At 39.2% G+C, this 12,720-nt stretch overlaps 2 protein-coding genes across 3 annotated transcripts; one reads left to right on the forward strand and one right to left on the reverse strand.

The window, feature by feature from the left end:
* Positions 1-2,482: 2,482 nt before the first annotated feature.
* Positions 2,483-3,023, reverse strand: gip (gastric inhibitory polypeptide). Its single transcript, XM_060938862.1, has 3 exons — positions 2,944-3,023; positions 2,680-2,817; positions 2,483-2,585 (listed from the first exon to the last, which is right to left on the reverse strand). The coding sequence occupies exons 1-3, from the start codon at positions 3,021-3,023 to the stop codon at positions 2,483-2,485; spliced, it is 321 nt and encodes a 106-aa protein (XP_060794845.1).
* A 5,706-nt stretch (positions 3,024-8,729) lies between these two features.
* Positions 8,730-12,365, forward strand: msl1b (MSL complex subunit 1b). Of its 2 annotated transcripts, XM_060938976.1 has the most exons (8): positions 8,730-10,025; positions 10,185-10,378; positions 10,472-10,779; positions 10,872-10,936; positions 11,066-11,133; positions 11,254-11,381; positions 11,525-11,597; positions 11,697-12,365. In XM_060938976.1, exons 1-8 carry the CDS (start codon positions 9,378-9,380, stop codon positions 11,785-11,787), a joined length of 1,575 nt encoding a protein of 524 aa, XP_060794959.1. In that variant the 5' UTR covers positions 8,730-9,377; the 3' UTR covers positions 11,788-12,365. The 2 variants fall into 2 exon arrangements, with proteins under 2 accessions (XP_060794959.1, XP_060794960.1); XM_060938977.1 differs by lacking the exons at positions 11,525-11,597; positions 11,697-12,365 and having other exon boundaries at positions 11,066-11,150; positions 11,254-11,341.
* Positions 12,366-12,720: the final 355 nt, after the last annotated feature.

Genomic DNA, 12,720 nt, shown 5'->3' on the forward strand with positions numbered 1-12,720 from the left:
GACTTAGCACCTACCCACAGTGCCAAAACTACTACCAAATGGTTTGCTGACCATGATATTACTGTGTTTGATTGGCCAGCCAACTCGCCTGACCTGAACCCCATAGAGAATCTATGGGGTATTGTCAAGAGGAAGATGAGAAACACCCGACCCAAAAATACAGATACGCTGAAGGCCACTATCAAAGCAACCTGGGCTTCAATAACACCTCAGCAGTGCCACAGACTGATCACTTCCATGCCGCACCGCATTGATACAGTAATTCATGGTAAAGGAGCCCCAACCAAGTATTGAGTGTATAAATGAATATACTTTTCAGAAGTTGGACATTTCTGTATTGTAAATCCTTTTTTTGATTGATCTTAGGGAATATTCTAATCATTTGAGATACTGGATTTCTGATTTTCATGAGCTATAAGCCATAATCATCAAAATTAAAACAAAAAAGGCTTTAAATATTTCACTTACATGTAATGAATATTGAATATATGAAAGTTTACCTTTTTGAACTAAATTATGAAAAAAAGGAACTTTTTCATGGTATTCTAATTTTTTGAGATGCACTAGTATTTTATTTAAATACATGTCTCCTAACGGCGGCACAGTGATGTAGTGGTTAGCACTGTCGCCTCACAGCAAGAAGGTCCTGGGTTCGAGCGAGGGCCTTTCTGTGTGGAGTTTGCATGTTCTCCCCGTGTCCGCATGGGTTTCCTCCGGGTGCTCCGGTTTCCCCCACAGTCCAAAGACATGCAGGTTAGGTTAACTGGTGACTCTAAATTGACCGTAGGTGTGAATGTGAGTGTGAATGGTTGTCTGTGTCTATGTGTCAGCCCTGTGATGACCTGGCGACTTGTCCAGGGTGTACCCCGCCTTTCGCCTGTAGTCAGCTGGGATAGGGTCCAGCTCGCCTGCGACCCTGTAGAACAGGATAAAGCGGCTACAGATAATGGATGGACGGACGTGTCTGCTAACAAAAACGTCAACACATCAACGTGACTATGTTTTACTTTGTTAAACAACAACAACAACAACAACAACAACAACAACACATTTTTAAATCTGAGTGTCCACTGTACAGGTCCCTGTGAATGGGCTGTTACCAATAATGCTCATTAATATTAATAATTCATGTTACAGAAGAAGAACAAGAACAAGTCTTTATTTGTCACATGCAAACTCAAGCACAGTGAACTTCATCCTCTGCATTTAACCCATCTGAAGCGGTGAACACACGCGCACACACACCCAGAGCAGTAGCAGCCATACTACTACCTGGGGAGCAGCTAGGGGTTAGATACCTTGCTCAAGCACACTTCAACCCAAGGCCACCCTTGTTAACCTAACTGCATGTCTTTTGACTGTGAGGGAAACCGGAGCACTCGGAGGAAACGCACACAGACACGGGGAGAACATGCAAATTCCACATAGAAAAGCCCCCTGTTGGCCACTGGGCTCGAACCCAGAACCTTCTTGCTGTGAGGCAACAGTGCTAACCACTACACCACCGTGCCGCCCTGAACTACTGTCTGAGCCATGCGAAGAGAATGCAATCTTTCTGACCAATCAGATTGGAGAATTCAACCGCGCTGTGATGTAATGCTTAGCATTTTATGGAAGGGGTCTCGGCTGCCTAAGCATTTTCTTGGTAGTTCTGTTTTCTCAATAAAAGGTTTCTATGAACAAATTTATTACAAAATATGGACAAATATTTTGTTTGTTTTGCTCCATCAGCGAAAATAGTTCCTAGAGAGTCCACAGCTGGCTCGAACTTTACCTGGTGATGATATTTATTTGGCTTTTCATCGAGAAAGCTTATTATCAACATATCAACAATATTAGCATATGTCAAAAGTACAAAGTGTCCACCACTAATTGCTAGGTTATAATTTTAGACAGGTGGTGCAGTGGGTAGCACTGATGCCTCACAGCCAGAAGGTTCTGGGTTCGACCCTGGCGGCCGACCAGGCCCTTTCTGTTTGGAGTTTGCTTGTTCTCCCTGTTCCTGTGTGGGTTCCCAATGTTTGTTCATGAGCGTGAATGGTTGTTCATCTCTGTGTTAGCCCTGTAATAGATTGGCGACCTGTCCAGAGTTTACCCCACCTCTTGCCCAAAGTCAGCTGGGAGTGGCTCCAGTTTCCCTGCTATCCTGATGAATAGGTGGTATAGATAATGGACGCATGGACAAAATATGTTTTAAATCCAAAATATGCTTTTATTGAAATTGTGGAAATCATACATACTTTAAAGCATAAGTCAATTAGCAATATTTTAAGGCATGCCAAGAAATATATTTGCTTGAAATTGAACTGGATTCAGTCTGCTCTCCACTGGTCGATCAGCAACATATCCTACTGAACATGAATGACTCCTGTCGGACAGAACAGCCAAAGTTTATTTTTATGCATCTTATTTAAAATTTTGGTCATTATCTCCGAAATATTGGCGATAATATTTTTGTGCTTACTTTTTTGTCAGGAAGAAATTAATTGGATCCATCAACTTTGCTGTGAAGCCACATAACAAATTTCTTTTTCAGAAGATCTTTGTAGAAATTAAGTTCTGAATCCTCAGGCATCACGCTTGGCCTTTAGAAAAGACAGCAAAAAATGCCATAATTTTATCATTTGATCATTTCCAGAGTAATGCTAACTAGAGCATGATAAAGATCCTCATACATACTCGCTCCTTTTCTCTCTCTGATTCAGCAGAGAGTTTATAAAGTTCTTCTGCACCAAGGACTCCATTATTTTGCTGATATCACTTGCAAGGGTGGATTCAGCATAGCGGCGCACCAGGTTTTGGTCATCATCTGCTGAACTATTTGTGGCAAATAAATAATCACATATCTGTATTTCTTTGTTGAGTAATTATTTGCAAAGGACAATGTGATATTCTATCAGAAAACATTAATCTGAAGAAAAGAAAGGAATGTCTCTGTCTTGCCTGTCATCAACTGATCGTGCACTGACTGCCAGCATACCACCCAAGCAGAGGAAAATCAGAGCAAAAAGTTCTATCTTCATCTTCATCTAAAACAGACTGACATTCAGATCAATGTTAGGCAGTTACAAGTGTAGACTAATGATAGCATACATTTAATTCATGCTTAGTCTGTCAAAATCAAATGGTGTATATGTTTGCTGTCGGAAGATGTGTTAAGGCCTACCTTATGCAGCTCTGGTGCTGTAGGAATGATGGGATAAATAGTTGGCTGCTTTACAAAGAACTGCAGTAGCCTTTTATACATTCCAAATGCTATAACTTCTGGAAAAATCACTTAGTTCCGCATCATTAAAGAAATTAATTATGTGAGAACTATGAACATGTAAATACTGATAAGTTTGTTTCTCACGTCTTTACTCTGTTTACTGATTATACGCATACAAATCTGAACTGTAAATGGAAGTCTGTATACTTTGTGTTCTTGAAAATGTGTCATTTACTCTAACATTTCTAAAGGTGAAATGGTCATTAAACTGTTCATGTGACGTAAAGCCGATAATGCACTGATTGCAAAATAAAATTTACCTGATTAATGACTGAAGTTAAAAATTTATATATTTCCCAGCTAAATTGGAAAAAAACAAACAAACAATGGGCCTCATGTATCAGGCTGGATATGAACAGATTTTGCACAACATTCATATAAGTATTTACACAAAAATGGTATTCATGGAAATCCCGTAAATTTGGAAAGAAGTCATGTCCTAACTGTGTTCCTGACTGTGTGTAGGGTGTATACATAAGAAGACTAACTCATATTATCCTCAACTTAATTGACTTTAAATCATATAATTTGTACTGATTACTACAATTTTATATGTAGATTATACTGTCAAGTTTAAATTGCTTATTTTTATTATGTTTACAGCATTTAGCAAACACCCTTATTCAGAGTGACTTCTCGAAGAGCTCTTTATCAAAAACACATCCTCGTGCTAGCTCACTAGGTCAGGTCAGAATCCCACCGAGAAAATTTTGTGAAACCCAGTTGTTTTATTTTCTAAGCATTAATTACAGAATATGAAAAAGAAAGAAACACAACCCCATAAATTAAGACAAGACAAAAAAAGTCATTCAGTTATGACAAGAGAAATGCCACTGTAGAAAAGGAGGACAAGGTGGTCTGTGTGCACAGAGCCATAAGCCACAGAACAAATGCTTTCAAAGAATGAAAGCTGGCTTATAAATCAGTTCACTTTGCCACAGCATCTTTTTTAATGCGGTGCAACACTTCACATATAGCATGTCTGCCAAGACACATAAAACTATTTAAACAGTTACAGTTACTTTGTGTGATGTGCTTGGTGTGCCTGATCTCCTGGATGCAGATCTTGTTTTTTCTTCTCCATTTTCTTGTCACTTCATTTCAAAATTATTTCACCTTTTCAGTAATTTGTATCCAGATTTTTACTTTTTCAGGTTACACTGTTAGACTGCTAAATATTTTTATTGGCAAAAAAAAAAAAAAAAAACTGAGTCTAAAATTACTTATATTTCTCCCTTTCTGCCTTTTCCTTCATCATTTAGTAGTCATTTCATATTTTGAGCCCTCTTGACCTTTTATGGTTGGGGGGTGTCACTAAATGCAAATGAGCTGTGTCAGGAACGATAAATGATATTACCATGTCTAATTTTGAGTCATTTTAAAAGTCGTTTTGTTACAAAGTTACTTGGAATCTCCTACTCAAAAATTTTAACTCTATTATGTAGGAAGAGTTGTATTGTTAATTACTGAATTTCTTATAGACTTATAAACATAGTATAAAATAGTCATTGTTGACATAATGTTTCATGAGTGTTATTATAGTACCTATATACTGTATGAGTACCAGTAAGTTGTACCCAACTAGAACATCCTTGGCCCCCCATACTTTTTTCTAGACATGGAACTGACCTGTGTGTGCTACTGTTTTCTTGGGTATAACTTTGAGCATGTTTTTATTGAATCTTCTGACATTTTCTTGTAAATTATCTTCAATTTGTAGTGTAATTGGCAACTAATGTCTAGTGTAATTTGGCTTTGGAAGATCACAAAAATGTGCCTGGAAATTTGGCCTGTCATATATATATATATATATATATATATATATATATATATATATATATATATATATATATATATATATATATATATATATCTTTGAGTGGTGAATGTATATTTCACAAGTGAGCTAAGCAAACAAGTGATATATTTTTCAACATGAGAAGATAAACTTCATATCTTCAAGCCAACGTGTGATTTTCTTTTTATTATATACACACATTCATAAATAAAAAGTACCCAAATTTATCAAAACAATTCATCGATTTCCTCACAAGTGACATACTGAGAATTATTATCCATACAGAACACTTTTTTGATGGAATAAAAACATGTATTCTATCCCTTCTATTGGGTTTCATTCATTTGGTTTGATAGCATGCAATATTGTTAGCATATTGCTTATTCTACATGTTCTACCCAATGGAGAATGAACGTTGAATATGGTTTACATATTGCATTGTTGTCAAGACAACATGATGTCACACGTCAGAGATGTAAAACTTCCATGCTAGAGAACGACTGTGACAATTTATTAAAAAAAATATGGCTGCCAAGTATGCTTTGTTAAATACGGAAGATTTTGAGAGAATTTTGAAAGAGAAAGAGGAGTTGAACACCCGAAAGGAATGTATAATAATAATAATAATAATAATAATAATAATAATAATAGCTAACTTTTTTCAAGGTATATCAGATATATTCCATTCAGTTAGCATGATATTGAACTCATCTTCGACTCATTCAATATCATGTTAGCTGACTTGAATATGGCTGATATACCACTTAATGCCAGCTAATGTTATTTAAATAATTTGTTGAAAGCTATGCTTTGGGTATTGGCCTCTTCTGAAAACTCTGTCTCAGCTATCTGAGTGAGTCTCATCTCATCTCATTATCTCTAGCCGCTTTATCCTGTTCTACAGGGTCGCAGGCAAGCTGGAGCCTATCCCAGCTGACTACGGGCGAAAGGCGGGGTACACCCTGGACAAGTCACCAGCTCATCACAGGGCTGACACATAGACAACCATTCACACCTACGGTCAATTTAGAGTCACCAGTTAACCTAACCTGTGGGGGAAACCGGAGCACCTGGAGGAAACCCACGTGGACACGGGGAGAACATGCAAACTCCGTACAAACCGGCCACGGGGCTTGAACCCGGACCTTCTTGCTGTGAGGCGACAGCGCTAACCACTACACCACCGTGCCGCCCTATCTGAGTGAGTGATAATTTAAATGAACTGTGGCACTGTACTGTAATACCCACTGTACTGTAATGCCCATTTATAGAGACAGTCAGGTGAGGGGATATACTGGGAGGTTTAATGAAAAGCCTAATCAAAAACACCTTGTGTAAATGCATAACACACACAAAAAAAGTTAAATAAATGAATTGTGTCGTTGGATGATTTTATAAAAGGAGAGTAAATGTCTAAAGTCCTGTGAGTCCCTGCCTACTGTTAACCCAATGGGCAAAGGTAACCCTGGACCTCCTCTCTGATGACACACAAGCATGTGACCAATGACTGGTCGGGGTCAGACTTGTCGCGTTGCCAGTCTCACGACTAAGACTCATCCAGAGTTTATGGCACTATGATTGCCTAATCTGACACGGTGACCATCGTGAAAGACAAAAAGTGCAATGCAGTCTGATGCTGGCATTAATGTTCCTTCCAAGAGCATCTCCACGAAATCCTCCCAAAGAGCCTCAGCACCACCAAAAACTTCTCTCTGTCACCACAGTCAGCATAATCCAGCTCTACACTGCAAAAAATAAAAATCTTAGGAAGTTTATTTGTCTATTTTCAAGTCAAAACATCTAGCCACCCTTATTATAAGACATAATTGCCCAACAAGCAAAACCTCATTTAGCTAGAAGGGCTAGTTTTTAGACAGTCCATCTTGAAAATCTTGTATAGACAAAATGTCTTGAAAAAGCCTTATTTGGAGCACCTTTGAAAATAAAACAAGTTTTTTTAAAAACAAGTAAGTACATTTTGGACATTTGTCAAATGCGGTTCATCTTGTGTCAAAAAAAACAAAACAAAGTATGCTTGTTTTGGGAATAAATGAACTTTACTGAAATCTTTGAATCTTTCATTACAATTCAATTCCACCTTACATATCCTAAGTTTACTGCGACTGTTTTCTCAGTCATTCAGAGTGAGGTCCTTCTAGATGCTGTACAGACTCTAGACCAGACAAGTGCCTTCAAAAAGGCTATGAGTGAGTGGAGGGCATTTTAGTGAGGTCTTTTTGGAATGCTGTGAGTTAAGTTCAGTGGTTTTTTTGTTTGTTTGTTTGTTTTGTTTGTTTGTTTTTGTGCCTGATCTTGTAAACCCCTCGTACACATGAATAGTCAGTGCCCCCAAAATGCACTGTTGCTTTGGCGTTGTGTAAGCACTGTAAGTCAAAATGTAGACTTTTTTATTATTATTATTATTATTTTTTTTTGGTGCCTGAGGTCCTGGGGAAGTGGAATCTTAAGAGATGTTTTAATGTTTGAATGTTGAAATGGGGGCGGCACGGTGGTGTAGTGGTTAGCGCTGTCGCCTCACAGCAAGAAGGTCCTGGGTTCGAGCCCCGGGGCCGGCGAGGGCCTTTCTGTGCGGAGTTTGCATGTTCTCCCCGTGTCCGCGTGGGTTTCCTCCGGGTGCTCCGGTTTCCCCCACAGTCCAAAGACATGCAGGTTAGGTTAACTGGTGACTCTAAATTGACCGTAGGTGTGAATGTGAGTGTGAATGGTTGTCTGTGTCTATGTGTCAGCCCTGTGATGACCTGGCGACCTGTCCAGGGTGTACCCCGCCTTTCGCCCGTAGTCAGCTGGGATAGGCTCCAGCTTGCCTGCGACCCTGTAGAAGGATAAAGCGGCTAGAGATAATGAGATGAGATGAGATGTTGAAATGGGGAAAAAAATAAACTTGTTGCAACGCTACACGTGTCGTCAATTTGATTCAAGATAGTCTCTGGTCTCATATCTAGAATATTTGACTAATTACAGGTCACAAAAGGAGAATCTTTTAAGCTAGCAATGCTTAGTTGTAGAATTTAACAATCCTAATATTAGTATATTTATCTTAAATTCAGTTTTTACTGCTAAGATTTTGTCATGAATTTAAGTGAAATACCCTTAAAATGAAATAAATAAAAATGACTTGAATGGCTAAATGTAAGAAGTACGATCTTGTTATAAGAACTATTTTGATTATTTTGAGTTAATCAGATCTCGCATAATAAGTTCCCCAATCTTATTTTGGAATTATTTCATCTAAAAACAGGTTAGATTTTTCATCTTACTTTAAGAAATCTTACCAAGTCAAATTTGACTAGTTCCATTGGCAGATTTTTTTTTCACCTGATTCAAGCAAATATGCTTTGTTTTAATCTTTTATTTCTTATTTCTGAAAGGCCATTTTTTGCAGTGTAATCATCTTCCAGGTTTTAGTCTGATGGGGGAATTTTGGAGTCTCGGAAAGGAAATCAGGGTTCATAGATCATTTTAATTATATATCCCAATAAACATTTTAACAATTCGTTTAGTGTTGCTCTTTAATACGAGACGTAAACCTTCTTAAAACATTGTTTATTATTTTCACCAAATTGGCTCTGAGCCAGCCACTTTCCACTAAACTCCGCCTACTGACTGTTGTAAACACGCCTGGACTGGGCGCATGCGCAGTGTTTGGTTTTTAAATCGGACGTATGAACAACATGGTGCTCAGGATCATACTAGAAAATGGGGGATAGTAGTAAAAGTAAAGTATGTCATTTGAAAGATTATTTTTCTCCGCCAACGAGGAACGCAAGTGAAATAAAGCGTGACAGGCTAACGCCATCGTTAAATAGGCGCACTAAATTCAGTGGGTATTAACTCATAACATGCTGGAAGTGATTGTTATTGTTTTCCACTCTCTCCGGTTTGCTAGCTATTAGCTAGTTAGCACTTTAGCAGCACAGCAGCTAGTTGTCCAGTATTGCGTATCAAAATGGAGGCGAGTGGCAGTTAGTGAAGTGCTGCATTGCTTCTGGAGCAGGAGATTGTGTGCGTCTCGGGTTCTTTTTGTAGAATGTTCGTCCTGCAGTGATTGTTTATGCATAATGGGAAGCTGCTAGCTGTTTAATTAGCAAGCCTGCAGAGCTGTGTTCAACAGCATCATGACGGATTTGCAGCCTTGGTTTTTTGGGAGGTTTAGGGGTGATTGTTTGTTTATTATTTGTGTTTTGCAGCGTGTCATTTTGCTAAGGTTATGGCTGACTGATTAGTATGACAGATGCGTTTTAACTTGTTTAGCCATTGGAGCTATGGTTTGTTCTGTAGCTTGTTTTCGTCATGAATATGCGGACTGAGTCCATTTTAAACGTGGGATTGCGCTCCGAATCGAAGAGTTTCTACTTGTCAAAAGGACACACTATTGGTGTCCCAAGAAATTCCCACACCTTGCTGACAGAAACGCATGACTCTGTTGGTATCACTCTCAAGGACGCGGGGCAGCGTTTTGTTAAATCAAGAAACCTGGCCAAGGATCTGGGTGGGAAAGCTGTTCGGCCTTTATTGCCGGTGGGACAAAACAAAGCTGGTGCTTCTGGGACCAGCTCTGAGAACGCAGACAAATCAGTGTCTCAAACCAAACCAATGGGGGGTGAAGGAACCCCTATTAAAAGCAAAACTCCACTAGGACAAACCAGTACTACTGATCATAAAACCGATTTTTTTTCAATGAATTCTCACAATTCCAGAGATTCTGGTGGTGAGGACAGCACAAAGGGGTTTGAAACTATGGGGGCTCAGAGCATGGCCTCTCATGAACACGCAGAAGGCAAACGAAACAACCTGAGGAAGACCTCCAGCCATCCCAGTTCACAAGCTAACTGTCTTCATCAGCTGCTTTTGCTTCAGCTGGACCTGATTGAGCAGCAACAGCAGCAGCTGCAGTCTAAGGACAAGGAGATAGATGAGTTAAAAGCAGACAGAGACACAGTATGTGGTGTTTTTTTTTTTAAATCAAGCCACTTAAGATACTATTCTGGCTTCTGAAAGTTAGAACTTTAAACTTCGAGCCCAGCTAGCCAAGTAACATGGAACTTATGGAGTGACCGTTTCATTAATATGACTTTTTCATGTAACTCTTTCACACAGCTGCTTGCACGGATTGAGAGGATGGAACGACGTTTACAGTTGATGAGTAAGGAACCACGTGATAAACGTCTCTTTCAACCCTTAGAGAGATGGGTCCCAGACACTGATGACTTCTGGGATTTGGATATAGGAGACAGCCATCAGACCCCCACACTGAAGACCCCCTTTAGTCGAAGTAGCAAAGCACAAAAGAGGTTAAAAAAACTAATAAGAATAAAATATGTGCTTTGTGCTGTCGTGTTTCACTTTCTTGGGTTATGTAGAATTTGCATTTATTTCCGATTTAGGAAATGTGGCTTCTTGGATTCCAAAACACAGAGGTCACAGGGAAAGTCTTCTAGGATAACCCCTCAGAAGTCTGACACTAGGGCAGCCTCGCCGTGTCAGAGGGAGCTGCGAAACAAAGAGACCCCTGAGAAGACGGCACCCGCGAGGTCCTCGGGCCCAACAGAAGTGGTGGCAGATGCTGAAGAGAGCTGTGAAAATGAAGACTTTTCATACATGACAACAACAGAAATGTACCTGTGCTGCTGGCACCAACCGCCTGTCTCTCCCCTCTGTGAGGCATCCCCCAAGAAAGAGGACGATGTTGCCAGTAAGTGCTTCAGATGCAGTAATTTCCTTTACAAGTCTGGACAAATTGGTTGGCGTCAATAAATAGTATGTGTACTTGAACCTTTTGTGCAGTTCCATCCTGGCGGGAAAACAGCATTGAGCCTTTGAGGGAAGAAGATGCCTTAGATATTTCAGAGGTGAGACGATGTCTTGTTTCTGTATTTTTCCTCATTGTGTTGCTATTGCAGTGCATACCACTTGTCAGATCCTTATTCTTAAGCACATGTAGCTCAAGGCACAATTTGTTACTTGCCGATTAACTACAGAGTCTTGAGGATGGGATGTTTTTGAAACGCCACTCAAAGCTTGAGCTGGATGAGAAGAGAAGGAAAAGGTAAGGGTAGATGTACAGTAAGTATGAATTTTTGTTTTATCATCTTGAGTAGCTTTGCTTTTTTTTTTTTTTTAAATGTTGATTCTTTGGATTAACCAGACTTTTTTAAATAAACATCAGATGGGACATTCAGAGGATACGGGAGCAGCGTATGCTTCAACGGCTGCAGCAGCGCATGGAAAAAAGAAAACTAAATATTCAGGAGTGTGAACCAGAGATTTCTTCATTTTACCCTGATGCTGATGATGGTATGTTCTGGGCTTTTGTTTGAGGCCTTCTGATATGCATGCTAGCATGTTTTCATTTGGCATGAGTTCACAACACAACTTTTTAACTATTTCACAAAACAAATGGCACTTTTTTTTTTCTTAAACTAATTTTTCCCCTACAGTGGAGTCAGTTGTTATAACTCCTTTTCTGCCAGTTGTGGCCTTTGGCCGACCTTTACCCAGGCTGATGCCACAGTAAGTACCTCAAGTTCTATTAGCAGTTACGGAACTTTGCTCTTAGTGTGATCTTGTGAAGTGCTACTGGATGATTTCTCCTTCCCTGTCCCCACCCAGGAACTTTGAGCTGCCCTGGCTTGATGAAAGAAGTCGCTGCCGTATAGAAAATCAGAAAAAACAAACTCCTCATAGGACCTGTCGGAAATAAGGCAATCTCGCACCAGTTGAATGCACAAGCTGAATGATGAATGCTGCAGGATACTTGAGCAACTTCATGGATTTGTGTGGGTTTACACTTGAACTGCAATAAAATGCCATGTGACATTATGAGAAAATGGCTGTATTGCAGATCTATTTATGTTATTACTCTTTAGGACAAACCCATCATTAGAATGCCCTGTAACTTTTTAAAATGCATATTGTGTTTAGTCTTGAGTTCTGTATAAAATGGTTCTGGTCCTGGTCTATTTTTATACAAATGGTATTGGAAGGCATTGCTTCAAGCAAGGCTTTCACCTTGTGGATATGGTGCATCTGATGCATACTTTGCATGTAACGCCTCAAATGAACATATTCTGCACACAGTGGACTTTAACACTGCTAAAATGTGCACCTTCTATGTACATGCACCCTTAAGGAATAATGGTGAGTGCAAATTGAAACGCAGTGAGAATATGAAAGACTAATGTCCTCAATCTGAATAGAAATTTTAGAATGCATGATTGTCTTGACAAATTGTACTGAATTTCTATTCCATTAAAAACTTTAACAAGCAAAAATTCTAAATAGCAAGTGTGGGCGTTCATCTTGTGGCCAACTTTTCAGAGTAGTTATTTGTGAGCTTTTACTCACAAGGAAGGTCTCTTGATCTCTCATTCAGCATGCTTTGGTTTAAAATAGTGTCTTATTGTTTAAGTAAGCTGACTGACTAGCTGTAATTTGATGGGCACGCATGCCTCATACAGCAGGACTCTAAATCCATGTCTATTAGCATGAACTTATTTCACCATCACTTTCTTATAAAAGTAAGATTTTTTTTTTCAAGGTCCACTACACTTGTAGGTTGTATAATGCCTGAGTGTTAAGTTCAGTGGCATTAATTGAAGCAAATTGTTTTGAAAAAGGTCTTTTAGTATATAAA

The sequence above is a fragment of the Neoarius graeffei genome, chromosome 14 (genome assembly GCF_027579695.1).
Source record: "Neoarius graeffei isolate fNeoGra1 chromosome 14, fNeoGra1.pri, whole genome shotgun sequence".
NCBI classification, from domain to species: Eukaryota; Metazoa; Chordata; class Actinopteri; order Siluriformes; family Ariidae; genus Neoarius; species Neoarius graeffei.